This window comes from Aureococcus anophagefferens, assembly GCF_000186865.1.
Source record: "Aureococcus anophagefferens unplaced genomic scaffold AURANscaffold_12, whole genome shotgun sequence".
NCBI lineage: Eukaryota > Pelagophyceae > Pelagomonadales > Pelagomonadaceae > Aureococcus > Aureococcus anophagefferens.
The window spans coordinates 571,933-596,993 of record NW_008705572.1 but is presented as its reverse complement, the minus strand read 5'-3'; the positions used below and the strand labels follow the sequence as shown (position 1 = coordinate 596,993).

The window sequence follows — 25,061 nt, the reverse complement described above, 5'->3', positions numbered from 1 at the left end:
CAAGAAGCTCAACAACTGCCCCGACGGCACCGGCGGCACGGAGGCCGACGTCTACGTCCTCGGCGACGCGCCCGCGCCGACGACCGCGCCCACGCCGGAGCCCGTCCCCGAGGTGCCCGTGCCGGCGCCGGAGCCCGTCCCGGAGGTGCCCGTGCCGGCGCCGGAGCCCGCGCCGACCCCGGACAACCCCATCATCATCTACGACGACCCGGACGAGTCCGACGGCGCCTCCGCGCGCGCCGTCGCCGCCGCGCTCGCGGCGGCCGGCCTCGCCCTCCTCGCCTAGGCCGCGCACCGCCCGGGCTTCGACCAAGCGAGACCCGCGCGCCGCAAAACCCCGCGCGCCGCAAAAACACGCGCACCCATATAACCCCACTTCGTATTACGTTCCCGCGCCGTGAGGGCCGCCTCCGGGTCTCGCCCCACTTCTTACGCGATGTTCGACTCCATCCACTCGAGCTTGCCCAGGAGCAGGTTCCGTGACGGCAGGTCGCCGGAGCAGGGCCCGAGGAGCGTGATGGTCTGGGCCTCGACGTTGACGTTCGTCACGACGACGAAGCCCGCCGCCGCGCAGCCGAGGAGGTGCTGGTGCGGCGACGTCGCCGCGTCGGCGGCCGCGTCGTCGTGTTCGTCGTCGTCGCCCGCGTCGTCGCCGTCCCTGGCCGGGTGGCAGACCGCGAGGACGTTGTGGACGAGCACGGGCGAGACGGTCACGGCGACGACCTGGAGCGGCTCGAGCATGGAGCCCTGGCCCACGGGGAGCATGGAGTCGTCGCCCGTGGAGCCCGCGAGGACCTTGAAGACGCGCACGGCGCGGAAGGGCAGCTCGTGCGTCGCCGGCGCGAGGGGCGGCGCCGTCGCCTCGAGGAGCTTGTCGAGCGCCGCGTCGTCGTCCTTCTTCGCGAGGAGGCTCCGCGCGTGCGACTGGGGCCCGTAGAAGTACTCGTGGATCTTGCGGTGCTTCGCCCGGCGCCGGTGGACGACGTCGCGCTGGACGACGCCGCCGGACCGCGGCAGCTTCGCGACGGCGACGGACGGCGGCAGCGCCTGCCGCAGGTCCGCGAAGAGGCGGTCGTGCGCGAGCACGAGCACCGCGTCGACGGCGAAGGCCGACGCGACGCGCAGCAGGCTCGCGAAGCCGTCGCCGTCGACCCAGGACGACGTCGCCACGACCAGGCCCGCGACGTTCGCGGACCGGTCGCCGTCGAGCTTCTCCGCGACCGCGACCGCGAGCTCGTCGACGACGCGCGCGTAGAGGTCCGGGTGCTCCCGCGGCGCCTCGTAGCCGAACCAGTAGCTCAGCGGCGCGCAGTCCAGCGACCCGAAGCCCTCGTCGACGCTCAGCGTCTCCCGCGTGACGCGCGCGGCCGCGACGGCGCCCGGCGGCGCGCCGCAGTCGCCGAGCGCCGGGTCGAGCTCGACGAACGTCGGCTCGCGGCCGAGCCGCGCCGCGTAGCCCAGGAGCGTCGCGGCGAGCGTGCTCTTGCCGCTGTCGCTCGGGCCCACGACCATGACCCGCGGGCCCCGGCAGTCGCGGCCGCACGAGTCCTCGCCCGCGCCCGCGGCGAACGCCGCGAGCGCCGGCGCGAGCGCGCTCGCGCCCTCGGCGACGGGCGCGGCCCCCGCGCGCGACGCGCCCTCGCAGCACCGCAGCACGCCGCCGGCGACGGCGGCGGACACGGCGCGCGACGCCTCGTCGCGCCGCGTCTCGAGGTAGCTGTGCGCGTTGAGCGCCGCCGCCGCCGTCGTCTCGCCGGGGCCCGTCTGGTACACGGACGCGCACTCGCCCCGCGTCTCGAGCTGGCAGCCGTGCCAGCTGTAGAGCGCCACCTTGGCGCCGGCGAAGGCGTACTCGCGCCCGGCCGCGAGCTCGACGCCGAGCACCTCGCAGAGGCCCTGCTTGAGCACGACGACGACGACGGCGTCGAAGTCGACCTCGAGGCGCAGCTCGCTCTCGCCCTCGAGCGTCCACGTCTGTTTCGTTGCGGCCATCGCTGCGCTGCGGTGCGCGGGCGCGGCGCGGGTCGCGGTGATCGCGGTCGCGCTGCCGACCGTGCGGCGAGGCACCTCACGATGGGTTCATCGACAGAGCCTGCAATGGCGCAGCCTGCCGCGACGACGCACGTGCGCTTGCGCTCACTGCCGTACGCTCTGAGTGCCGACGAGCTGACGGCAGAACTGGAAAACACCTTCAGTAACCTTGCAACGCCGCCAGAGGTGCGCACGACTCCAGCCGGCCACGACGGCACGGCGTTGCTGCAGTTCGTCGACGCGGCGGCCGCCGCGGCCTGCGCCGCGAGCGTCGCGCGCGGCCTGCGGCTGCCCGGCTTCGAGCGCCGCGTCTTCGGGGCCCTCGAGGCGCCCGCGGCGCCGGCCGCGGCCGCGCCGCCGCCGCCGTCGCCGGACGAGGTCGCGCGCGCCGCCGCGCGGGCGCGCGCGCGGACCGAGGCGAAGCGCGCGCGGCGCTTCCGCGGCATGGAGGCGCTCGACGGCACGCTGGCGCGCGTCGCGGCGCCCGCGGGCCTCGACGTCGCCGGCGGCGGCGGCGCGTGGTTCGAGCGGTGCCACTGGGCGCTGCCCGAGGCGCTGCGCGCGGAGGCCGACGCGTCCATGGCCTGGGACGCCATGGCCGCGGGCTGCGACCCCGCGCGCAGCGGCGCGGCACTCGCCAACACGGCCCGCGGCGCGCGGAAACGCGCGCAGGTCGCGGAATTCGCGGCCGTGCTGCCGCTCCTCGCGGATCTCGACGGCAAGACCGTCGTCGACTGCGGCTGCTCCTCGGGCAACCTCGTCCGGCCGCTGGCCCACCGCTTCCCGAAGACCACGTTCGTCGGGCTCGACATCAAGCCGCGCGCCGTCGCGTTGCTGCTCGAGCGCGCGTCCGCCGCCGGCGCGGCGAACGTCGACGCGCTCGCCTGCGACATCAACGCCTACGACGGCCCCTGCGACGTCGTCATCTCCCTGCACGCGTGCGGCGGGGCGACGGACGCGGCGCTCGGGCTCGCGGCGCGCAACGCGGCGCCGTTCGCCGTGTCGCCGTGCTGCATCGGCAAGATCGGCAACGCGGGCCGCGAGAACCCGAGCTGGGCGGGGAAGCTCAACTGGTTCGGCGGCGCCGGCGGCGCGAAGAGCGCGTGGCTGACGGCGTGCCTCCTGGGCGCCGTCGGCGGCTTCGGCGACTACGCGAGCCTCGCGGCCGCGGCGGACCAGAGCGAGGCGGCGCCGCGGCTCTCCGTCGGCGCGGCCGGCGATGGCGACGCCGTCCGCGCGAACCTGCGGCGCGTCCGCCGCGCGAAGACCGTCATCGAGGTCGACCGCCTCGTCGCGGCCGCGGACGCGTCCGGCGAGCCCGTCGGCCGGCTGCTCCGCATGGGCGGCGCGTCGATGGCGCGCTACATGAAGAGCGACATGCTCGTGTCGCCGACGCCGGCGCTCCTGGAGGTCGTGGCGCGGGTGGTCGAGGAAGGTGGTTCGTAATATGCCGAGTCCTATGCCGGATTACAGCTGTAGTGCACTCGCTAAAACTTGGGGCAACGACGACGTCTACGGGCGACCGCGCGGCGTCGGGACAGCCGCGTACGCAGTACTAAGCTTATGACCCTTTCCCCCGTACTGGCTTCGCAAAAGGTGTGGGGGCGGGCCTGTGGACCGACGGCGGGTTCACGCGCGCTGGGCGTCGAGGCGCTCGAGCTTGACGGCGAGGTACGCGAGGCGCGCGAAGCGCTCCTCGACGTCCCGCTCGTACGCCTTGTTCGTGTCCTCCTTGCGGTGGCAGTTCGCGCAGAGCATGATGCACATGGCGAGCTCGGCGAAGTAGGCGTCGAGCCACTCCTCGCTGAAGCGCGCGCCGTTGGCGCAGAGGCCGGCCATGCCGTCGCCTACGGCGCCGCGGTACTTCAGGAACTCGTAGCCCATCTTGTGCGCGAGGTCGAATGCGGACTCGTACCCCTCGATGACCCTGAGGCCGCAGTACGCGCACGCGCCGATGCCGCGCTTGACCTCGTTGTTGAACATGACCTTGGCCTCGCGGTCCGCGCGCTGCTCCGTGGTCACGGCGCCGTCGCTCAGCTCCGCGAACGCGCGCCGCGCGAGCTTCGCCGCGTTGATCTCGTCCTGCGTGTTGCACCGGTGGCCGACCGCGCAGATTGCATTGCACGCGGTCCACTCGTCGACGAGCTCGCCGCGCGAGCCGAACTTGTCGACCTCGCACGGCTGGATCAGCCTGCCCGCCGCGTCGCGCTTCTTCTCCTTGCCGGCGTGGTCGAAGTCCAGGAGGCCCCGGTTCTCGACGGACGCGAGGTTGATGCCCTTGCACTTGCCGCAGCCGCACTTGGGGCCGCCCGCGCGGCGCGCCACGTCCATGAGCCGCTTCCGCAGGCTCGACTCGCCGTACGGGTCCCGGTCCCGGAGCCAGTCCGCGTCGCGGACCTGCAACGACGTGTCCGTCGCGAGCCGCAGGATGTCCGCCTTGGCCTTGGCCTTGGCGTCCGCGTCGCCCGCCGCGCGGGCGGCGAGCCACGCGTCGCACGCCGCGTCGAAGTCGCGCCGCACCGTGACATCATGCCGCGGCGGCACGAACATTTCGATCGTCAGTTTCACCCGCGACTTCGAGCACTCGCGCGTGATCTCGTTGAGGCGCTGGTCCGGGAGCAGGTCACCGACGTAGTCGTGCGGCGACGCGCGCGACACGTTCGCCCGCGCCTCCTCGAGGGCGAGGCGGTCGCGCGTCTCCGCCTGGGCAGCAAAAGGGTGATTCAACGTCGCTTCAACGTGAGTGTTCCGCGCGCGCGCGTTCCGGGAAAAGCATCCACGCTTCGAGACCGTTCCGAGAGATGATCGCTCGTCCAAAAATCAGCCGAAACGAGTGGAAAACGGCCGAGATCGGAGCCTTTGAAGTTGGGAATTTCGCTCTCTTTTGCTGCCCTGGTCTCCGCGATCTCGGAGAGGAACGCCGCGTCTTGACGAAGGGACTTCCGCGCGGCAGCTTCGAGGCCTCGCGCCTTGAGCTGGAACTCCTCCTCGTCCAGCGCGCCGGGCTTCGGCAAACGCACCGTCAACGCGCGCTCGACGGCGCCGACCTCGACGCCGCGGCCGTTGCCGCCGTAGAGCACGTCCCAGCAGCGCTCGGCGCGGTCCACGAGCGAGCCCTTGTCCGCGGCGACGTCGAGCTCCGCGCAGGCCTTGGCGACGACGTCGGCGGCGCAGCCCTGGAGGTTGAGCTCGCGCTGCAGGAGCTCGACGATCTCGAACAGGGGCGGCGGCGAGGCGCGGCTCGTCGGCGACGACGGCCCGACGAGGGCGTACGTCGTCGCCTGCCGCGCCCGCAGGTGCTCGTTGACCTGGCGGGCCTTCTCCGCGCCCTTGCGGCCGCGGCCCTCCCAGACCTGCATCGCCCGCCGGTAGCCCACGCCGTCGCCCGCGTCGCAGAGCCGCAGCAGCCGCGCGGCCTTCGGGAAGTACGTGTCCAAATCCGCGAACCGCTCGACGAGCTTCGCCCCGCCGAAGTTGTTGCGGCCCCCGACCCGCTCCAGCGCGCGCCACGCCGGGTCCGCGGTCTCCTCGGGCGACCGCGACGCGGGCGGCGACGACTCGAGCAGCGCGAACGGCGCGCGCGCGGCGGCGACGCCGGGGCGGGGCGACCGCCGCGGCGGCGCGCCGTTGTTCTGCGACTCCCAGTCGGACTCCGCCGCCGTCGCCGCGGGGGCGGGGCGCTTCGCCGCGGGGGCGTCGTCGTCGTCGTCGTCGTCGTATATATCAACGGCCGTTTGCCCGAGCTCGGCGCCGAGCGTCGGACCGTCGACGCCTCGGCCGCGCTTGTGTTGTGAGCTGCGGAGCGACATGAGCGCGGCGGGGAACGCGGACGCGCCGCGCCGGGCGTCAATTGTCGACGATGTGCGACGTTCCGCTGGCCCAGACGCTCTGGACAAACGGCAACGTCGTCTTCATGAAACGGAGGAGCGCACCGTGCGGTCACCGTGCGCCTCAACTCCAACGCCGATTACTTTCGATGGCGCTGCCCGCTCGAGACGGTTCCAAACCTTGCGCAATTCTCTCTCGCGCCGCCACCGACGACGTCGTGCGGGGGGCAGAAGACGCAACACCTTCGAGCTGCGCAGGTGCAAAGCACAAGAAGACGACACCTTTCGACGCTGCGCGATGGCTGCGAAGCCTCCGCCGCCCTACGCCGTCATCATCACAGCTTTGGGCTTCGTCGCGGCCGCCGCCGTCGTGCAGCAAGCGCGGCAACGCAAGGAGCGCAGGCGCCAGCGGCGGCGGCAGCGCAAGGCGAAGGAGCTCGCGCTGTCCCAGGAGGGCATCTCGAGCCGGGGCCTGCGCCTGAACCAGCCGCCGCTGCCCTACATCGGCGGCCTCATCGCGGGCTTCGAGCATCCCTACGACCGCGCGACCGGCGAGGGCGTCGTCCTCCTCGCCGTCGCGGAGAACAAGCTCGCGTGGCGCACACTGAAACCCAAGGTCGAGGCGTGTTTACACGACTTGCCCGACTGGGTCGCGAACTACGGCCCCATGGAGGGCCAGGACGCGCTGCGCGCGCCGCTCGCGGCGTTCCTGTCGGCGCGCGTCGTGAAAACGTGCGTCGACGCGGCGCACCTGTCGTGCGCGACGGGCGTCGGCGCGGCGCTGAACAACCTCTTCTCGGCGGGGTCATCTAAACGAAGAGCCTTACTTTGAGGTGACCTTCAGTCTGCCGTGCCTCGACGACGTCCGCATGCGGTTTCGCGACCGGCTGCGTCCCTCGCTGCGGAACGCGGAAATGGCGATGGCCGCGCCGCCGAACATCGCTTAGTCGGCTAGAGGGAGCTTTTCCTCAGTACAGCGTACCGGTGCCGCCGCCGTAGCCGGGCGCCGCCGGGGGGTCCTCGCCGCCGGTGGGCGGCCGGTAGGCGGGCGGAGGGGCGGCCGTCGGAGGCGGTCGGTAGGTGGGCGGCGGAGGGTTGGGCGTCCCGCCGCCGTAGGTGGGCGGCGGGAAGGTGGGCGGGACGTAGGGCGCGTTCGGCGGCCCGCCGCCCCCGCCGCCGTAGCCCCGGTCGTCGTCGTAGCCGCGCGGCTTGGGGAGCTCGAAGCCCCGCCAGGCGCGCCAGGCGTTGAAGGCCGGCCAGTTGGCGTACTCGACGTCCTGGCGCGCGTTGAGGCCCGTCGTCGCCTGCATGAGGACGAACTGGATGCCCGCGCAGCCGACGACCGCGGCCGCGATCGAGAGGAACGACGTCGGCGCGACGGCGACGCCGAGGGCCGCGCTCGCGGCCCAGAGCAGCTGCTCGCCCTGGTAGTTCGGGTGGCGCAGGACGGCGTAGGGGCCGCCCGTGACGAGCACGGACGCGCCCCGCGACGCCTTGGCGAGGTACTTCCACGCGTCGCCGACCGCGGCGACCCAGAAGCCGAACCACGCGGCGTTCGCGAGCGCGGCCGCGGCGGCCCGCGTCGCGCCCGTCGGCGCCGGCGCGCGCGCGGACATGACCAGGGGCACGGACATGGCGAAGTAGAGGAACGAGCAGCCGAGGATGAAGGGCGCGCGCCGGCGCCGCCCGCCCGCCGGCGCGGACATCTCGATCTTCTCGCGGAACTCGCGGAACCGCGGCACGGTGAGCTCGCGCCAGAAGAGGAAGGCGCAGAGCCGCGTGCCGTAGGCGATGTGCGCCCAGCAGTGCTTCACGGCGATGGGGCTCGCGGGGCCCTCCCCGAGCACGAGCGCGGCCGCCGCCGCGATGCTGAGGCCGTAGGCGTAGCTCACGCCGTACTCGCGCTTCCAGAACCCGAGGCACGTCGGCACCGTGCACGCGAGGGCCAGCTCGGGCATCGACGTCATCCGCGCGGCGACGCGGCGCGGCTGCGGGACGGCCGCGCGGCGCGGCCGCGCCGTCAGCGCGCGCGGGCTGCGGAAGCCGCTGGCGCACGCCGCGAGCACGACGATGGCGCGCATGATTGCTGGTGCGTTCGCGAGCGACCGCTGCGGCGGTGGCGTCGCTACGAGCGACCGCTGGACGCCGACGAACGACGGCGCGGGAGTACTCGAACTCACAGTAACTGTCCTCGAGCTCGTGTCGGTCGTCGCGTCGGATGCATCGACCTCATCCAAGGCCAACTCCGGCGCTCATAACGCGCGCCGTCTGCGCGCAGGCGAGCGCCGCTCGCTAGAGCCGCTCGCGTCGTACTAGCCGGTGGGATATGCTATACAGATGAGGGACCTTAACATATCCCGCCGGCGGGATATGTTAAACGCCGCTTCAACAGCCCCGTCGCTTCGCGCCGCGCCCGGGCTTCGCGTCCGCCGGCACGCAGTGCGGCTTGTGGCGCTTCCAGCCCGCGCGGAGGCAGGCCGGGCCGCAGAAGTGGACGGCCTTGCAGCGCTGGCACACCTGCGAGTTGGCGGCGTCGTAGGTGCCGCAGGCGAAGCAGTTGACGACGGTCGCCTCGGGCGCGTCGTCCGACGACGGGGGCGCGGATTCGCCGGTCGAGAACGCGAGGAGGACGCCGACGCCGCCGACGTAGACGTGGTCGTCGCGCGCCAAGAAGGCCGTGTTGATGGGGCAGCTGGCGGGTCTGTGCAGGGCGTACGCGGCGACGTGGACCGCGCGCGGCGTCTCCCCGCGCGCGAGGAGCCGCCAGAGGTGGATCCCGCCTGCCTCGTCGTGCTCGGTGACGAGCACGCCCCGGGCTTCGGCGATGGCGATCGCGCGGACGCCGTGGCCGGGGACGGCGAGGCGGCAGACGAGCGCGCCCGGCGACGGCGCGCTCGCGAGGTCCCAGAGGCCGACTTGGTCGTGCGCGATGACGTCGTCGGCGTCGTCGTCGTCCGCCGGGGTCCGATGTCCGTCGTGGAAGCACGCGAGGGCGGCGAGGTCGCGGGAGGCGGCGACGTGCCAGGGCGAGGCCTCGTAGCCGCGGAGCGTCGCGGCGAGGGCCCAACAACCGTCGCCTCTCGTCCAGACGCGCGCGCGCCTGTCGTGGTGCGCGATCACGAGGCAGTCTTCGCGCGCGAAGGCGAGCTCGCAGGCGGATTTGGCGGCGGGCGCGCACAGGAGGGACGGCTTCTCGAGGCTCCCGGCCCGGGTCGCGGAGAGGGCGCCGAGGCGGTCGTCGCGGTCCCAGGCGTGCACGGATACGGGGCCCGCGACGGCGCGGCCGTACGTCGCGAGGACGCGCGGCTTCTCCGGCGGATAGACGGCCAGGGCGACGACGTCGCAGAAGCGCTCGAGGGCGACGACGCGGCCGTCGCCGACCTCGCCGAAGGACGCGAGGTAGCGCGCGCTGTCAACGTCCGTCCACGTCGCGCCGTCCTCGAGCGCGCCGAGGTCGACGAACAGCGGCAGGCCGCGCGGCGCGAAGAGCACGAGCACGTCGCCGCCGGCGGCGCGGACGTGGCGGAAGGACCCGTCGCCGTCGTCGTTGTCGAGGCCCGCGCCCGAAAAGTCGACCCAGCCCCGCACGGCGCCCCGCGCCAAGTCCCAGACGCAGAGCCGCGTCCGCGCGGCCTGCACGACGACGCACCCGAGGGATGGCACGACCTCGACGTGGAGGCGGTGCGCGTCGTCCTCCCGGAGCTCGTCGATCTTGCCGAACTTGGTCCAGCGCCACCGCCGCAGCCGCCGGGCCACCGGGCCCGGCGCCGCCGCCGCGGCGACGACCGGCGACGACCGGATCGGCCGCGGCGCGGCGGGCGGCGCGGGCGCCGCGGCGGGCGGCGGCGGCGCGAGCAGCGCCGTCGCCTTGGCGCGCCACCCGGCGACGTCGACGGAGGCGTCGCGGGCCCGGGCGCCCGTGTCGTCGTCGTAGACGTACTTCGCCTCGACCCGCGCGAGCTCCTTGGCGTTCGCGAGGCCGCGCTTGCGGTCGCCGAGCTTGAGCTGCGCCGCCGCCGTGAGGAAGAGGGCCTCCGCGGCGACGTCGTCGACGACGCGCGGCCCGTCGCCCCAGTAGCGGCGCGGGCGCGCCTTCTCCAGCGCGTCGATGGCCTCGTCGAGCTCGCCCCGGGCGAACTTCGCGCGGCCCAGCAGGAGCCGCGCCCGGGCCTCGTGCTCGTTCGCGTCGAAGTCCGCGTTCCGGAAGCGATATGTCGCGGAGCGCGCCCTGCGCGGCCGACGCCGCCTGCTCGTGCCGGCCGAGGCCCAGCGCCCGCGCTGCGACCTCGAGGGCCACCGCGACCGCGCGCGCCGTCTCCTTGCCCCGCTCCTTCGCGCACCAGATGTTCGGCTTCGGCGGCACGCAGGAGCACACGGAGATGCCCCGCGGGTCCCTGCGGAACTCCTCGAAGAAGAAGGCCCAGGCCGCGTCGTCGCCGCCGCCGCCGCCGTCGGCCGCGTGGGCGCCCTTCGACGCGGTCAGCAGGATGTCGTCGAGGTCGCCGCGGAGCGAGTCGTCGACGGACCCGCGGACGAACGCCGCGCGGAGCGACGGCCCCGCCGCGCCCCAGGCGAGCCGCGCGTACGCGGCCGTCCCGGCGAGGGCTTCGATGGCGCCCGCGACCCAGCCCCCGGTCTCGGGCGCGCACCGCGGGTCGTCGAGGACGGCGCAGAACGCGCGGAGCGCGCGCCGCACGGTCGCCTCGTCGACCCACGCCGCGAGCTTCCGCGACCGCCGGAGGCTCGTCCGCTCCTCGTCGAAGAGGATGTCCTTGACGGTCTCGCACATGTGCCCGCGGCCTGTCGCGGCGGGGTGCGCCTCGAGGCGCTCGAGGACGGCGTCGAAGCTCGCCGCGCCGCCGAGGTGGATCAGGCGGCCGACGGTCTCGTACCTGCGGCGCGCGGTGGACGGCGGCGCGTCCGTCGAGGGACGCCGAACCCGCGCGCGAATTCGCAGTTCGTCAGCGCCTCGCCGAGGCGGTACAACGCCGTGAGCTCGCGAGCCTCGCCGACCCGCAGGGGCCGCGCGTCGCCGCGCCGAAAGACTTTGAGCAGCCCGTCGACCACGCCGTAGACCGCGTCGGAACAGAACTTGTCGTCGTCGTCGTCGTCGAGCTTCCAGTGGTTCGCGCGGCGGCAGGTGCGCAGCAGAAATTCCAGCTGCTCGCCGCCGCCGTCGGCGACGGAAAATTCCGGTTGCTCGTTCACCCAACCGACGGAGTAGGCCTCGCAAAACCCCTGTTGCTCCTCGTCCATGGACTCGTCCTCGATGGCGTCGCTGAAGCCGATGAGCACGTTGATGACCGGCTCTAACCCCGGTATCCACGGCCCGGCGCTCAGGAGCTCGCGTCGAGCATCCGCCAGCGACACTTCTTCGGAGATGAGACTCCGCTGCCGCGACTCCCGTCGTTGCCGCCGCTCGCGCTCGGCCTTTTTGACGTCCTTGACGTTCACTGCTCTATCCTTTTTGCCCATCGCGATGCTCGACCTCGACACGGAGCTAGCCGCAGCTCGGCCCACCTCGCCCGCGGCACAGAGAGCACTTCACGATTTTCACGAGCCCTCAAATTGACGTACCCGATCGACCTCGATCGTCGCCATCCGCACGCGATCGCGCCGCTCGCGGTGTTTGCATTCGCTTAGCCGGACCCGGTGCGATCTACGCTGCAGCCGGGTATGCCGAACTCGCCCATCGCCCATCACTTAAGAGTGCGGTAGAGGTAGACGGTGCCCGCGAGCGTCGGGGCGACCGTGACGACGGCCGTGGGCGCCGGGAGCTGGTCCACGACGAAGACGCCGATGGCGCAGACGTAGGAGAGGATGCTGAAAGGAAGAGCCGCGTCGAGACTCGAGAAGTCTCTTAAAGTGATGCTGTAGTGCCGCCAAGGTGCAGCTCAGCCCCCGCCGGCGGACCTGGTGAGCCGCGCGCGCTCTCGACGTCCGCGTGACATGTTCGCCGACAGCTCCGACGAGTCCGAGGGCGACGACGCCCCCGCCGCGGCGCCCGCCGCCCCCGCCGAGGACAACGAGAAGAAGCGGCCGCTCGAGGAGGAGGAGGCGGCGGCGGGCGCCGCGCTCCCCTCCGCGCTGGACGCCCTGGGCGCCTCGGCGCCGCCGGAGTTCCTCACGGCGACGGCGAACGTCGAGGCGCCGCCCGAGGTCGCGCCGTCGGCGCCCGCGACGCAGCGCGTCGGCGTCGACGCCGACGCGAAGCTCGAGGCGGACCGGCGCGAGCACCTGTGTGGAAATCAAATCTTCAACCCGACTTCAATTTGCGCGTATGCGACCGTTTCGACGCAAAGCTTTCTGCCGTGCTTCGAGAACTCGACGAGAGCAATCGATCCGTCCAAAAATCAGCCGAATCGACTTCGATTTGATTGAGATAGAGAGTTCTGAAGTTTGGTGGGGACCCCCCAAACCAGTGGTTGATTTCCACACAGGCGAGCACGCGCTCCACGAGAAGCTCAAGGCGGACACGCAGCGGCGGCTGAAGAAGCGGCGCAAGGAGGAGCGCGAGGAGCGCAAGGCCCAGCCCGCCTACGAGCGCCAGTCCATGCACGGCCAGAAGATCGCCATCTCCGTCGGCCCGTGCTCGCTGCCCGAGAACATGCGCACGACCTACTCGAGCATCCCGCGCGCGGACACGAAGTGGAAATAACGCGACTAGACGTGGGGCTTCTTCTTCTTCTTCTTCCCGGGGCGGTGCCGCGTGACGACGCGCGTCGTCGTCGCCGGCGCGGCGACGGTCCGGATGCCCGCGGGCAGGCGCGACACGTTCCCGACGACGGGGCGGCGCGCCGGCGCCGGCGCGGGGCTCGCCGCCGTCGCCGGGGGCGCCTCGGAGCAGAAGAACTCCGTGCTCTGCGGCACGCCCCGCATGCCGCGCGGCACGGGCTTGCCGAGGAACGCCGCGAGGGGGACGAGGCGGAAGCCCGTCGACATGTTCATGACGTGGACCTTGTCCCGCGGCGCGTAGCGGTCGAGGCTCGCCGCGACGCCGTCGAAGGCGACGAGCGCGTCCGCGAGCGTCGGGCACGTCGTGCCGTACTCGAGGCAGCGCGCGACGAGGAGGTGCTCCGTCGTCTCCGCGCGGCACTTGCTCTTGCCGTGGCTGTTCGTCTGCGTGGAGAAGTCGCGGTGGTACCCTACGGCGCGCTTTTATGTGGTTCCCGGTCGACGAGAGACGCGGGCGGTCGCCGGCGCGCGTCGTGTGCACGACCTTGTAGTTGGGGAACGAGCACGCGACGCGGCGCCAGACGGACGCCACGGGCGTGTCGAACCACGCCCCCGACGACGCGAAGGGCGTCATGTCGCGCCGGTTCGACGCCTTGAGCGCTTTGATCGTCGCGCCCGAGCGGTGGCACGTCGGCACGCCGAGCGCGTCGACGGCCTTGGCGACGGACCGCGTGCCCGTGTCGCCGAGGCCCGTGCCGAGCACGAGCGCGACGGGCGACGTCTTGACGGCATGCGTGCACGTGAACGGCTCGAGGAGCCAGTCGAGCTTCTTCTCCTTCAGGAGCGTCGTGCAGCCCTCGCTGGCTTTCCCAAAGTAGCTGAGCCGCCTCCTTCTGGCTCGCGCGCGCGCCAGTTCCGCGGCGCTCGGGTGCGGTGCGTTGGCGGCCAGCACCGGCAGCAGCGCCACGAGCGGCGTCCAGCGCATCTTTTACTTACTGGGCTGCGATGTTGTTGTCCATCGCGCGGGCCGAGGTCAGTGTTGCACGTCAACAAGTTCTCCTGCGGGCAAAATCACTCGACGATGGCGTACGCGATCGAGGGCTACCGTGTGCGCGAGCGTTGACTGCCTCGCACGCTCGTTGACTGCCTCGCACGCTCGTGCGCGATCGTCATGGGCGCCAGCAAGCAGCGCCGCCAGCGCTGGCAGCCGCTGCACCTCGTCGTCGCCGTGTGGCTCCTCGCCATGGGCTCGCTCGTCGTGCGCCACGAGGGCGGCGTCGCCGCGACGGAGCGCGCCGCGGCGCAGGCGGAGGCGGAGGCGGAGCGGTCCGTGCGGCGCTACGTGGGCCACGAGGACGACGCGGCCATCCTCGCGGCGCAGGCGGAGGCCATGGCCGTGGCGACGGCCGCGGCGGCGCCGGCGGCGCCGTGCGCGGCGACGGAGGCGAGCGCGGCGGCGCTCCGGCAGAAGGCGCTCGGCCTCGAGGCGCAGCTGCGCGACGCGGGCGCGGCCCTCGCGCACGAGCGCGAGCGCGGCAAGGCCGCCCGCGCCGAGCTCGAGGCGCTCCGAGCCGCCGCGGCGCCGCGTCCCCCGGCGGCGCGGCGCCCCGCGCCGCCGCGGACTCCGCCGCAGAATCCACCGCAACCGGTCGACGCCTGCGCGGACGTGCTCGAGGGCTCGCGCGGCTTCCGGGGCATGCGCTACTGGGCCAGGGACCCCGAGCCGCGCGTGAGCCCCTACGCGGACTACGGCCCGTCCGAAACAGGGCAGGAAAAGAGAGCGAAATTCCCAACTTCAAAGGCTCCGATCTCGGCCGTTTTCCACTCGTTTCGGCTGATTTTTGGACGAGCGATCATCTCTCGGAACGGTCTCGAAGCATAGATGCTTTTTTCGGAACGCGCGCGCGCGGAACACTCATGTTGAAGAGAACTTGAATCACCCTTTTCCTGCCCAGGTCCGCAAAGTACGTGACCTTCGAGCCGGACAACGGCGGCTGGAACAACATCCGCATGGCCTTCGAGACGGTGGCCGTCTTCGCGCACGCGACGGGGCGGACGCTCGTCATGCCGCCGGCGCAGCGGCTCTACCTGCTCAAGGTGCAGCACGAGGGCAACCGGCGCGCGCACCACGGCGTCGACGCGTTCCTGAACTTCGACGCGCTGGGCAAGGTGTTGCGGGTCGTCGACACGCCGACGTTCCTCCGCGAGGCCGCGGGCCTCTTCGACCTTTCCCGGGAGACGAACGCGGCGACGGCCTCCGTCGACGCGCTCGCGGCGACGGCGAGGCGCGCGGGCGACGACGGCGACACGCGGGCGCGGCGCGACCTGCGCGAGTGGGAGCGGCGCGCGGCGACGTCGACGCCGCGCTGGGCGCCCATGCGCGAGGCCGTGCTCTTCGGGTCCTGCGCGGCGCCGGACCCGCCCTGGCGGACCTTGGACGCGGCGACGTTCGCGACGGAGAAGCGGCGGCTCCGGCCGCTCGACGCGAAAGCCGCGGGCGCGGCCTGGGTCCACTTCGAGGCGAACGCGAGTTTCGGCTACCGCGTCTTCACGCACTGGTACACCTTCTTCCTCTTCGACGACGGTCCGACGGACGCGTACTACAAGCGCTTCGCGCGCGACGCGACGCGCTACCGCGACGACATCGTCTGCGCCAGGGCAGCACAAGAGTGATTCAACGTCGCTTCAGCGTGAGTGTTCCGCGCGCGCGCGTTTCGGAAATAGCACCCACGCTTCGCGAGCGCTCCGAGAGATGATCGCTCGTCCAAAAATCAGCCGAAACGAGCGGAAAACGACCGAGATCGGAGCCTTTGAAGTTGGGCATGTCGCACCCTTTTCCTGCCCAGGTCTGCGCGGCCGGCCGCGTGAGCCGCGCGCTCGCGGCCTTCGCCGCCGGCGGGTCCTACTCGGCGGCGCACATCCGCCGCGGCGAGCTCCAGTACGTGTCCGTGCGCATCTCCGCCGACGAGTGGAACGCGACGCTCAGCGAGTGGGTCGCGCCGCGCGAGGTGCTCTTCGTGCTCACGGACGAGGCCGACCGGGCCTGGTTCGCGCCCATCGAGCGCCGCTTCCGCGTCTTCTACCTCGCGGACTTTGAACACCTGCTGGCGGACCTGGACGACCCGAACGCGCGGGGCATGGTCGAGCAGCTCGTCGCGTCCGCGCCCAACTGCCGCACGTTCACGGGCACGTTCTTCTCGACGTTCTCGTCCTACGTCGCGCGGCTCCGCGCCTACTACGGCCACGCGGAGACGACCTTTTTTTACGCCGCGCCGCCCGTGAAGAAGCGCGTGCTCCACGAGGCCGTCGCGCCCCACTACCCGTTCTTCAACCGCGAGTGGCCGCTCGCGTGGGAGGGCATGGACAAGCCCGCGCCCGTCGCGCGCGCGCCCCGGCCGCGGCTCCCCGACGACCTCGGCATTTTGGACTTGCCGCCAGAGGGCGGCGCCTATCCGACGGCCAAGGTCAAGGCGGCCCAGGAGAAGGAGCGGCTCGCGAAGGAAAGGGCCGCTAATAAGGGTTGATGGTGCAGTTCTGAATTTTATGATGAAGCGGGCTGCCCGCCGATGCGCCGGTTTGCGCTCTGAACACTTCAGACGGTGATTCATGCACCGGTGCCCAAGAGTCCTGCGCGTCGCGGCCATCGCTGCGGCGCTCGTCGCGGCGCGCGCCGGCGCGAGCGACTGCTACACGCTGACGCTGCGCGATTCGTGGGGCGACGGCTGGAACGGGGCCGAATGGGTCTTCCAGGCGAACGAGACATTCTCCGAGGGCACGCTGGATAGCGGCCTCGTCGAAGAGGTCTCGCTCTGCGTCGCGTCCGCGCCGACGTGCTTCGCCTTCGAGGTGCGTCCCGGCAGCTACGACAGCGAGATCTCGTGGGACTTCGACCTCGTCGACGTCGAGGGCGGCGCGGCGCCCTTCGCGCGGACGGAGTACTGGCTGCTCGCCGACGGCCGCGTCATCGAGAGCGCCTGCGACGAAGAGCCGCTCAGGCCGAGCGCCGCGCCGACGTACACGCGCGCGCCGACGCACTCCGTCGCGCCGACGGCGTCGCCGCCGCCGTCGGCGGCGCCGACGGGCGACGACACGCCCGTCCTGTCGTCCGGCCGCCTCCAGGGCCTCGTCGACGCCGCGGGCTACGCTTCCTACGGCAACGCGACGGACGTCGGCTGCTTCGACGACCCGGAGTAGACTATCCGTACGCGTGCCGCGACTGGGTCGGCTACGACTGCGCGAACGCGGCGGAGGACTGGAACGCGTCCGTGGCGGAGGACTGGAACGCCGAGGACGTGGCGGCGCTCCTCGCCGCGTGCCCGCGGAGCTGCGGGACCTGCAACGCGTTCGCCTACGACGACCCCTTTGGCGCTTCGCCCGTCTACGCGCTCGGCGCGGTCGTCGTCTTCGACGAGGCCGTGCGCGTCGCGGCGACGTCCGTCGTCGTGCGCGGCTCGAACGCGTCCGTCGCCCTCGCGGGCGGAGCGACGCGGCTCTTCGAGGTGACCTCGGGCGGCGCGCTCCGCCTCGAGAACCTCGCGCTCCGCGGCGGCGCGCCGTCGCTCGGCGACGGCGGCGCGGTAGCCGTCGAGGGCGGAACATCGACGGGAGCCGCGAGGGCGCGGAGGCGCGGAATTACTCGTTCTGACACGTGAACCACGGCCTGGAATACTTTGGCGAGGGCGACTACTTCGTCTTCGCGAACTCGCGGAACGCGACGGACCCGCGGAGCCGCGTCGCCGTCGCGAACCTGGACGTGGACGCCATGGTCGTCTGGGACTACCAGGTGCCCAACGCCTTCATCTACGGCGCCGACCGCATGCCCACGGGCAACGTGCCGTCGCTCTACTGGCCGACGACGATGACCGACGACGTCGCGTGGCGGGCGGCCGTCATCGAGGTCGCGCGGCCCGTCGACGGCGGCCAGCCCGCGTCGGCGTTGGACCTCGAGGTCTACGGCACGACGGGCGACGCGACGCGATACGGCAACGACCCGACGCTCGAGGAGGTCGTCGGCTGGGCGGCCGATTCCGTCGAGAAGTTCTTCGACGAGCCGTTCGCGCCGAGCGCGTCCCGCGCCGCGAGGGTAAGTGGCTAGAGCCTTAATTCTTGCTGTGCTTGCGGCACACCCAGCCGAGGATGTTGTCGTCGGCGGCCGTGAGCGACTCCATGCCGTAGTGGTTGATCTTGATGTTGCGGCGGCCGATGCCCGCGGAGTTCGGGTCGCCCGCGGGCGCGTAGAAGTTCAGCGGCGTGCGGCAGTGCGGGTGCGCGCAGATGCCGCCCTGGCGGCAGAAGTGGTAGATGGCGTCCCGCTGGGACATGACGCGGCCGCCGGCGGGCTGGACGAACGCCGCGGGCCAGCCGGCCGGCGCCGCGGCGGCCGTCGGCCAGCGCTTGTAGGGGTAGCCCAGGAGGTTGTCCGACGCGACGCGCTTCCCGTCCTTTCCCAAATTGACCTTGATGTCAATGAACTTCCGCGCGATGACCGAAGAATGGTAGGTCGTGTTCTGGCCCACGCCGTCGTACCAAATGTCGTCCGTGATGTCGAGGACGTAGTTGCCCGCGGGGTCCAGGTACTGCTGGTGGTACGGGTTGTGCGTGTTGAACTTGCCGCCGAGGCCCCGGGGGTAAAACACCTCCTCGCCCGTGACCGGGTGGATCGCGCGCTCGTGCTCGTAGCTGCCGGGCGTGTAGTGGACGACGTCGTGGTAGCGCATGCCGATCGTGTAGGCGCGGTCGTTCGCGTCGTCGCTCCAGAGCACGCCCGCGGCGGCGTTGGGCTTGTACTGGAGCAACGCGGTGGGGCCGCCGGCGACGTCCGTGGTTTCCCAGGTCGTCCCAGAGAAGCCGTCCGCCTGGTAGATGTTGAAGGGGTGCGCGTGCTCGCGGTTGTGAACGCCCGCCATGAAGAGGACGAGGTTCATCGACGAGCAGCGTCGGGGCTGCGGCGTGCGAGCTGCGGTGGGTGTCTAAAAAATGTGGGATTTCGCGAAGCCGCGGCGCGGCGCGCGACGTCTCGCGGCGCGACGACGCGAAGCCGAGGGGCGCGGGGCCGCGGCGGGGCGACGGACCGGCGGAGGAGGCGCGCGGGGCGGGCGCGCGGGCCGACGACGCGCCTTGGGGGTCTTTTGCTCGATGGAGTCGTGCCTCGGTTCAAGAGGGGTGCTCGTGCCATTCAACAATATCTCACAGCGCCGGGGCAGCTTCACGGCGTGGCGGCCCGAATGTTATGGCTCGGCCGCAGGATGTCGCTATGCTGCGGCGCGGCTTGCGCATTTTGGAAGAGAGCAGTCCGTCGGACCGGCAAGAACGTCTCAAATACATGAGCAAGTCTATGCTCACCGACGACGGCACTAAATTGAGAGAGCGTCTGCTTCTGCTGGAGCCGAGCGCATTCCCCGAGGGAAGGCGCGTGCTGCTTGAGCACCTCGAGCACCTCGCGAAGAATTTAGGATCGGACACGGGGAAGTGGAACGAGAGACTCGAGAAGTTCCGCAACCTTCTCGTGCCGACCAGCGAAGGAGGTGATGCCGCCCCCGCGCTCGCGGACGACGCCGCGCCGCCGGTCGCGCTGCCCACGTCGCCCGCGCAGCCGGCGCCCGAGTCCCCGCCTCGGCCCGCGGCGACGGCGATGGCCCGCGACATGGCCCAGGACGACGTCATCGTCGAGCCGGGCGAGAGCACCGCGAACCGCGATCGGAGCCGGAGCCGGAGCAGCGACCGCGCGGAGGCGTCGTCGACCGCGGCGCCGACCGCGTCGCCGCCCCTGCTGCGCTGTGCTGCCGCCGCACGGCGACCTACGCCGCGGGCCGCGTCGCCCGCTCAGGGCGGCGGCGCCGTCGTCGCGCCGGCGCCGGCGCCGCGGGCCGCGCCGCGGGCCACGCGGTCCGCGGCGAGAGCCGCGGCGCTCCCCGCGGCCGCCGCGCCGCGCGCCGCCGCCGCGCCGCGCGCCGCCGCCGCGACGCGGGCAACGCTCGTGCCCGAGGTGCGGCTCCCGATCAAGCGCGAGTGGTTCGAGGCCATCTGCTACGGGGAGAAGCGCGTCGAGTTCCGCGAGGCGTCGCAGTACTGGCGGTCGCGGCTCCTCGGCAAGCCGGCTCTGGACCTCAGGATCGAAAACCAGCGCGGCGACGCCGGGCCGTTCTGCGTCTACGAGACGACGAGGGTCGAGCTGCTCGCGACGCACGCGATCCCCGCGGGCCTCGCGCCGGCGCCGGGCACGGCCGCGCACCGCGAGCTCTTCAAGGGCGTCGACGTCGTCATCGCGCTCCACCTCGGCCGGCGGCTCGCGCTCCGGGACCCGAAGACGGGCCGCGAGGAGCGCTACGACCCGTCGCGCGCGTCGCCGCCGCCGCCGCCGGGCACCGCGCCGCCCGCGCAGCCCGAGCCGCAGCTGCGGCGGCCGCTACGCGGCCGGCCCGCGGCCGAGGCCGGGAAGGCGCCGCGGGCCCCCGCCGCGCCGTCGCGCGCGACGACGTCGCGCGCGCCGTCGCGCGGCCGCGCGAGCGGCGGATCGGCGGCGCGGCCGTCCAAGTTCACGAAGATCTCGTGCATGCACGCCGCGCCGTCGGCGAAGCGCGCCGCCAAGGCGGCGCGCGGCTCGGGCTCGCGCGACGGCGCCGCGGTCTGCGAGTGCATCACGGCCGTCGAGTGGAACGCGCGCGTCGACGCGATCCTCTGCGGCCGCACGGCGCCGCGGACGGGCAAAGGGTCCTCGACCCGCGGGCCCATGGGCGCGCCGCCGAAGCTGAGCCGCGCGCCGCTCGTGCGCGCGCCGGGCGAGTCCGACGACGACGCGCACGCGCGGTTCCGCCGCGAGAAGTGCATCGGCGTCGAGTGCGACGGCGACTGCCTCAACCGGAACATGGAGATCGAGTGCGACCCCGCGACCTGCCCCATGGGCGACAAGTGCCAGAACCGGTGCTTCGCGGCCAGGCTCGGCAGCAAGGTCTCCGTCGAGAAGGCGGGCCGGTGCGGCCGGGGCCTCTTCGCCCGCGAGCCCATCCCCGAGGGCGCCTTCGTCGTCGAGGCGCTCGGCGAGCTCATCAGCGAGGAAGAGGCTCAGGAGCGCCTCGCGACGGCGCGCGCCAACGGCGACGAGCACTACTACATGCTCGCGGCGTCGGACGCGGCGACCAAGGGGCTCGTCATCGACGCGACGCGCAAGGGCAACGAGTTCCGCTGGGCGAACCACAGCTGCGACCCGAGCTGCCGCCTCGAGAAGTGGCGCTGCGGGAGCCAGGACCGCTACGGCATCGTCGCCCTGCGGTCCATCAAGCCGGGCGAGGAGCTCACGTACGACTACCGCTGGGCGAGCTTCGAGCGGTGCTACTGCGGCGCGGCCAACTGCGTCGGCGTCATGGACGGCGTCAAGAAGAACCCAGTCGGCGCCGCGGCGCGCTAGACCGTGCCCTAGACCCTCGACCTCATCGCGACGTCCGGGTTCTCCTCGAGGTCCGCGTCGTCGGCGCGCGCGACGGCCTGAACGTGTCGACCATGGAGAAGCCCCTCGAGGCCGACGCGGACGCCGTCGACGTCGCGCCGGGCGCCGCCGGCGTCGGCGAGGTCTGGATCTGCGGCCCGACGCTCTTCTCCGGCCGCGGCAACGACGTCGAGGCGACGGCCGAGGCCATCACGGCCGACGGCTGGTTCCGCACGGACGACCTCGCCAAGGTCGACGGCGACGGCTACCTGACGGTCATCGACCGCGCCACGGACATGATCGTCGTGTGCTCGGAGAACGTCTACCGCGTCGAGGTCGAGCGCGTGCTCGACGGGCACCCGGCGGTCGAGCTCGCGACGGTCTACGGCATGTCCGACGACGCCCTGGGCGTCAAGGCCGTCGTCCTCAAGCAGGGCGAGCCCCGCACGGCGGCGGCGCTCCGGCTCCACGCCGCGGTCAGGCTCGCGGACGTCAAGCTGCCGTCGTCCGTCGAGTACGTCGCGCCGACGGCCGGCCGAGCGGCTACCTAGAAGAACCCAGTCGGCCCCGCGGCGCGCTAGACCGTGCCCTAGCTCCACACGCCTAATCGCAACCCCTCGCCTCGACGCCTAATCGCAGCATCTTGAAGATTTTTGTTGATAACAGCACCGTGCTGTCATTGAAGCTTATAGTCGTCCGGACGCTTCGCGCGAGCTTTGGGTCTTAGCCGCGTCGCTGCTCGCTGCTGGCCATGCTTCATAATGGCGATGCGCGCGACCCAAACGGCTGGACGCAGGTCTACCACTGCACATACCGGCTCGACGCGCGGCGGTGTGTGCTGTGGCTAGGACGCGGCGCGAACCCGAACCTGCGGGTCCTGGGTCGCACTGCGCTGCACCTAGCGGTGAGCGGTCCATTTCTAGCGGCGTATAATGAGGAGGCGGCGACGACGATTGTCCTCGCGCTGCTCGATCACGGCGCTAACCTCGAGGCGCGGATGCTTGGAGACCGGCCGCCTGAGGCCGGGACACCGCTCGAGTGTGCGATCCACTGCGACAACGTGGAAATGGTGAAGCTGTTGCTAAGCAAGGGCGCGGATATCGACCTCGCGGTTATCGACAATGGTCATTTGCGCAACAACTCCAACGCAGATGCCTACGCGATCATCGAGGCGGTCGTAGACGGCGGCGGCTACGAGAGCTTCACGCGCGCGCACCGCCACTTCCTCTGCCGCGTCCTCCTCCCGCGGGATGGCCTCGCCCTCAACCGCGATTCCGTGGGCCACGTCCTCGGCTTCTTGTCGCGGTTCGACGGCAGCCTGCCGATGGGCCACCTCTAGGCCTGCTAGTGGGCTTTTAAAGCTGCAAGTTGACGTGCTCGTCCCCGAGTTTGAAGCCAGCTCTCCACAAAGCTTGCCGCTCACCCTCGCTTCAGCCCCGGCCAATCCTCGCGGATCTGGGGCTGATTTGGACCTAGATCCGCGAGCTCGGCTTGGCGCGTCGTTCGCGGCCTGGCCGCCGACCCTGTAGCCCTTGCCCCGCGCCTAGCCTCGCATGGTCATAGAGAGGCCGCCCGACGCAAAAATCCGTCCGTGAAACGCTGTCGGGGGCGGCGCACGCGAACGGTCGGAATCGACGCACTCCTCCTGTGGCGGTGCTTGCGGCGCGGTCCCGCCGGCGCCGCGGCAGCGGCAGCTCCAGGAAGCTCAGGACGCGCGAAGAGGTCCTAGACGGTGCCTCTGACGAAGCGTCGCGACGTCGGGCACGTCGCACGGGTTCGGGGGTGCGGAAAGCCGCTCGGCGGCGCCAGGCGCGAGATTCGCTACGACTTCGCCTGCGCGCACACTTCGCCGCGAAGACGCTCCACGAGTGTTTGTAGACGCACGTCGGACGTCGCCCAATGCCTCGGAACGATTCCAGCTGCTGCGACACCCGTCATCGGCCACTAGCACAGCTTCTACTCGCAGGGCAGCAAATCCGCATGCACGCCTTTGACGCCCAGCGCACGAGATGGCGCTGCGAATGGAGCTCGGGCGCGCTCCAGCTTCCTCCACGGGACACACTCGCCCGATTGCGACCGCTCTACGGCTCGCAGGACTGAACCTGTCGCCGCGACCGCGAACCACAGCCTCGTGTCCTGCGGGCCTCTACCCCTAGCCGTCGCCACCGGTGCTCAAAAGCGCGCGATGGGATGTTTAAGTGTTTTACGGCCCCTTCGCGGGCGAGAAGCGGCGCGCAGCGCTGGCCACGGTCAGCAAAATCACCCGATGCGAGTCGTCCTGGCGGTGGCTGGACGGCTACTGGTCTGGGCGACAATTTGGCCACGCCGTCCGCTGCGGAAACGACGTCGACGAAGGTGATCAACGGGTCGCACGGGGTCGGCACATCAACCGAAGCATTCGCTGAGACCGTCACGGGTTGCAGGACGTGGATCGTTGCTGCGAGCCGTGGTCGAGATCTTGTGCGGCGCCGAGATCTCGGAAGACGTCACAGAGGCGTTCTCGGTGCCCACAGCGGAATCCACGCTGCAGAGAGCCGTTGCCCGTCTGTGCGAACGCCGCGAAGCAGTCGGCGCGCCTCGCGAGCACCGTATCGACCAACGAGCACTTGGTCGCCGGCGTCGCGTTTCACCGACAATCCCGAGCGAGTGATAGCTCCGTCGGAATCGTCGTCCGGGGTGTCAGAGAAGTTTGGCACCTCGAGGGGACCCCACTAGTGGACTCCGAAGCGCCTCAACCCACACCTGATCGTCGATCGTGCAAAATGGGAGCGCATCGCGGCGAGTTGAGGCCGAAAAAGACGCAAATCCGACCGCCTCGTTCTCGCGGACGAGCGCGCGCAATGAGACTGCGCGTTGCAGCATTCGGACAGGGTCTTGTGCGAACCCGTAGAGCCAAGCCGCGCTCAAAACGATGCGATTTCGGCCGAGAACGAGCCCATACGCGCTGGCCGAAGCCGGCAGTGACGCCGAAGCGGCTGTGAGCGGCAAGCACAAAGCATGTGGCAGCTCGGCGCGCAGCGTGTTTTCGCCGACGCCGCCGAAGCCCGGAGAGATGCCGATGGCGTCGATCTCGCCCCCGATGGGCTTCTCCATGGTCGACATGTTCGAGCCGTCGCGCGCGACCGCTACGGCATCTGCGCCCTGCGGTCCGTCGAGCCGGGCGAGCTCACGTACAACTACCGCTGGACGAGCTTCGATCGGTGCTGCTGCGGCGCGGCCACCTGCGTCGGCGTCATGAACAGCGTCAAGAAGAACCGCCTCGGCGCCGCGGCGCGCTAGGGCGTCGGCGAGGTCTGGATCCGTGGCCCGACGCTCTTCTCCGGCCGCGGCAACGACGTCGAGGCGACGGCCGAGGCCATCACGGCCGACGGCTGGTTCCGCACGGACGACCTCGTCAAGGTCGACGGCGACGGCTACCTGACGGTCCTCGACCGCGCCACGGACATGATCGTCGTGTGCTCGGAGAACGTCTACCGCGTCGGGGTCGAGCGCGTGCTCGACGGGCACCCAGGGTCGAGCTCGCGACGGTCTACGGCATGCCCGACGACGCCATGGGCGAGCGCGTCAAGGCCGTCGTCGTCAAGCAGGACGAGTCCCTCACGGCGGCGGCGCTCCGGCGCCACGCCGCGGCCAAGCTCGCGGACTTCAAGGTGCCGTCGTCCATCGAGTTCATGGCCCGGGCCGACCTGCCCATGACGGGCTCGGGCAAGGTCGCCAAGGCCGCGCTCAAGAAGCGCGACGCGAAGCTCGCCGAGGAGCGCAAGGCCGCGCGCGCGAGCCGCAAGCAGGCGGCCCAGCCCCCGTCGGGCATCGCGGACCACGTCTACGGCGTGACCTGGGTCGACGCGCCCCTCGCCGCGGAGGCCGCGGCGGCCGTCGAGGGCTTCTGGGTCCTCCTCGACGACGGCACGGGCGTCGCCCAGGAACTCGCCGCGAAGATGACCGGCGCGACCGCGGCCATCCTGCCCCCCGCCCCGGCGGGCGCGACGCTCGAGCAGGAGAAGGCGCGCGTCGCGTGCGCGCTGGAGGAGAGCGGCGAGGACGTCGCGGGCGTCGTGTGCCTCACGGCGCTCGGCGCGGGCGCCGCGCTCGGCGACGACGTCGCC

At 71.8% G+C, this 25,061-nt stretch overlaps 4 protein-coding genes across 4 annotated transcripts; 3 read left to right on the top strand and 1 right to left on the bottom strand.

The window, feature by feature from the left end:
* Nucleotides 1–429: 429 nt before the first annotated feature.
* AURANDRAFT_27837 (hypothetical protein) lies at nucleotides 430–1,992 on the bottom strand (the record flags this gene model as incomplete). Its single annotated transcript, XM_009039631.1, has 2 exons — nucleotides 430–1,548; nucleotides 1,681–1,992. The coding sequence occupies 2 exons, from the start codon at nucleotides 1,990–1,992 to the stop codon at nucleotides 430–432; spliced, it is 1,431 nt and encodes a 476-aa protein (XP_009037879.1).
* A 9,815-nt stretch (nucleotides 1,993–11,807) lies between these two features.
* On the top strand, nucleotides 11,808–18,395 carry AURANDRAFT_64910 (hypothetical protein; the record flags this gene model as incomplete). The annotated part of the gene is made up of 10 exons (XM_009039803.1): nucleotides 11,808–12,099; nucleotides 12,299–12,438; nucleotides 13,085–13,312; nucleotides 13,741–14,288; nucleotides 14,489–15,179; nucleotides 15,380–16,052; nucleotides 16,159–16,700; nucleotides 16,784–17,110; nucleotides 17,212–17,616; nucleotides 18,264–18,395. The coding sequence occupies 10 exons, from the start codon at nucleotides 11,808–11,810 to the stop codon at nucleotides 18,393–18,395; spliced, it is 3,978 nt and encodes a 1,325-aa protein (XP_009038051.1).
* Nucleotides 18,396–20,262: 1,867 nt separating this feature from the next.
* On the top strand, nucleotides 20,263–20,937 carry AURANDRAFT_27977 (hypothetical protein; the record flags this gene model as incomplete). Its single annotated transcript, XM_009039804.1, has 1 exon — nucleotides 20,263–20,937. One exon carries the CDS (start codon nucleotides 20,263–20,265, stop codon nucleotides 20,935–20,937), a length of 675 nt encoding a protein of 224 aa, XP_009038052.1.
* A 92-nt stretch (nucleotides 20,938–21,029) lies between these two features.
* Nucleotides 21,030–24,689, top strand: AURANDRAFT_27636 (hypothetical protein; the record flags this gene model as incomplete). Its single annotated transcript, XM_009039805.1, has 2 exons — nucleotides 21,030–21,374; nucleotides 24,525–24,689. Coding segments are annotated over 2 exons (510 nt in total), but the record flags the coding sequence as incomplete, so codon positions are not given.
* Between the last annotated feature and the right edge of the window lie 372 nt (nucleotides 24,690–25,061).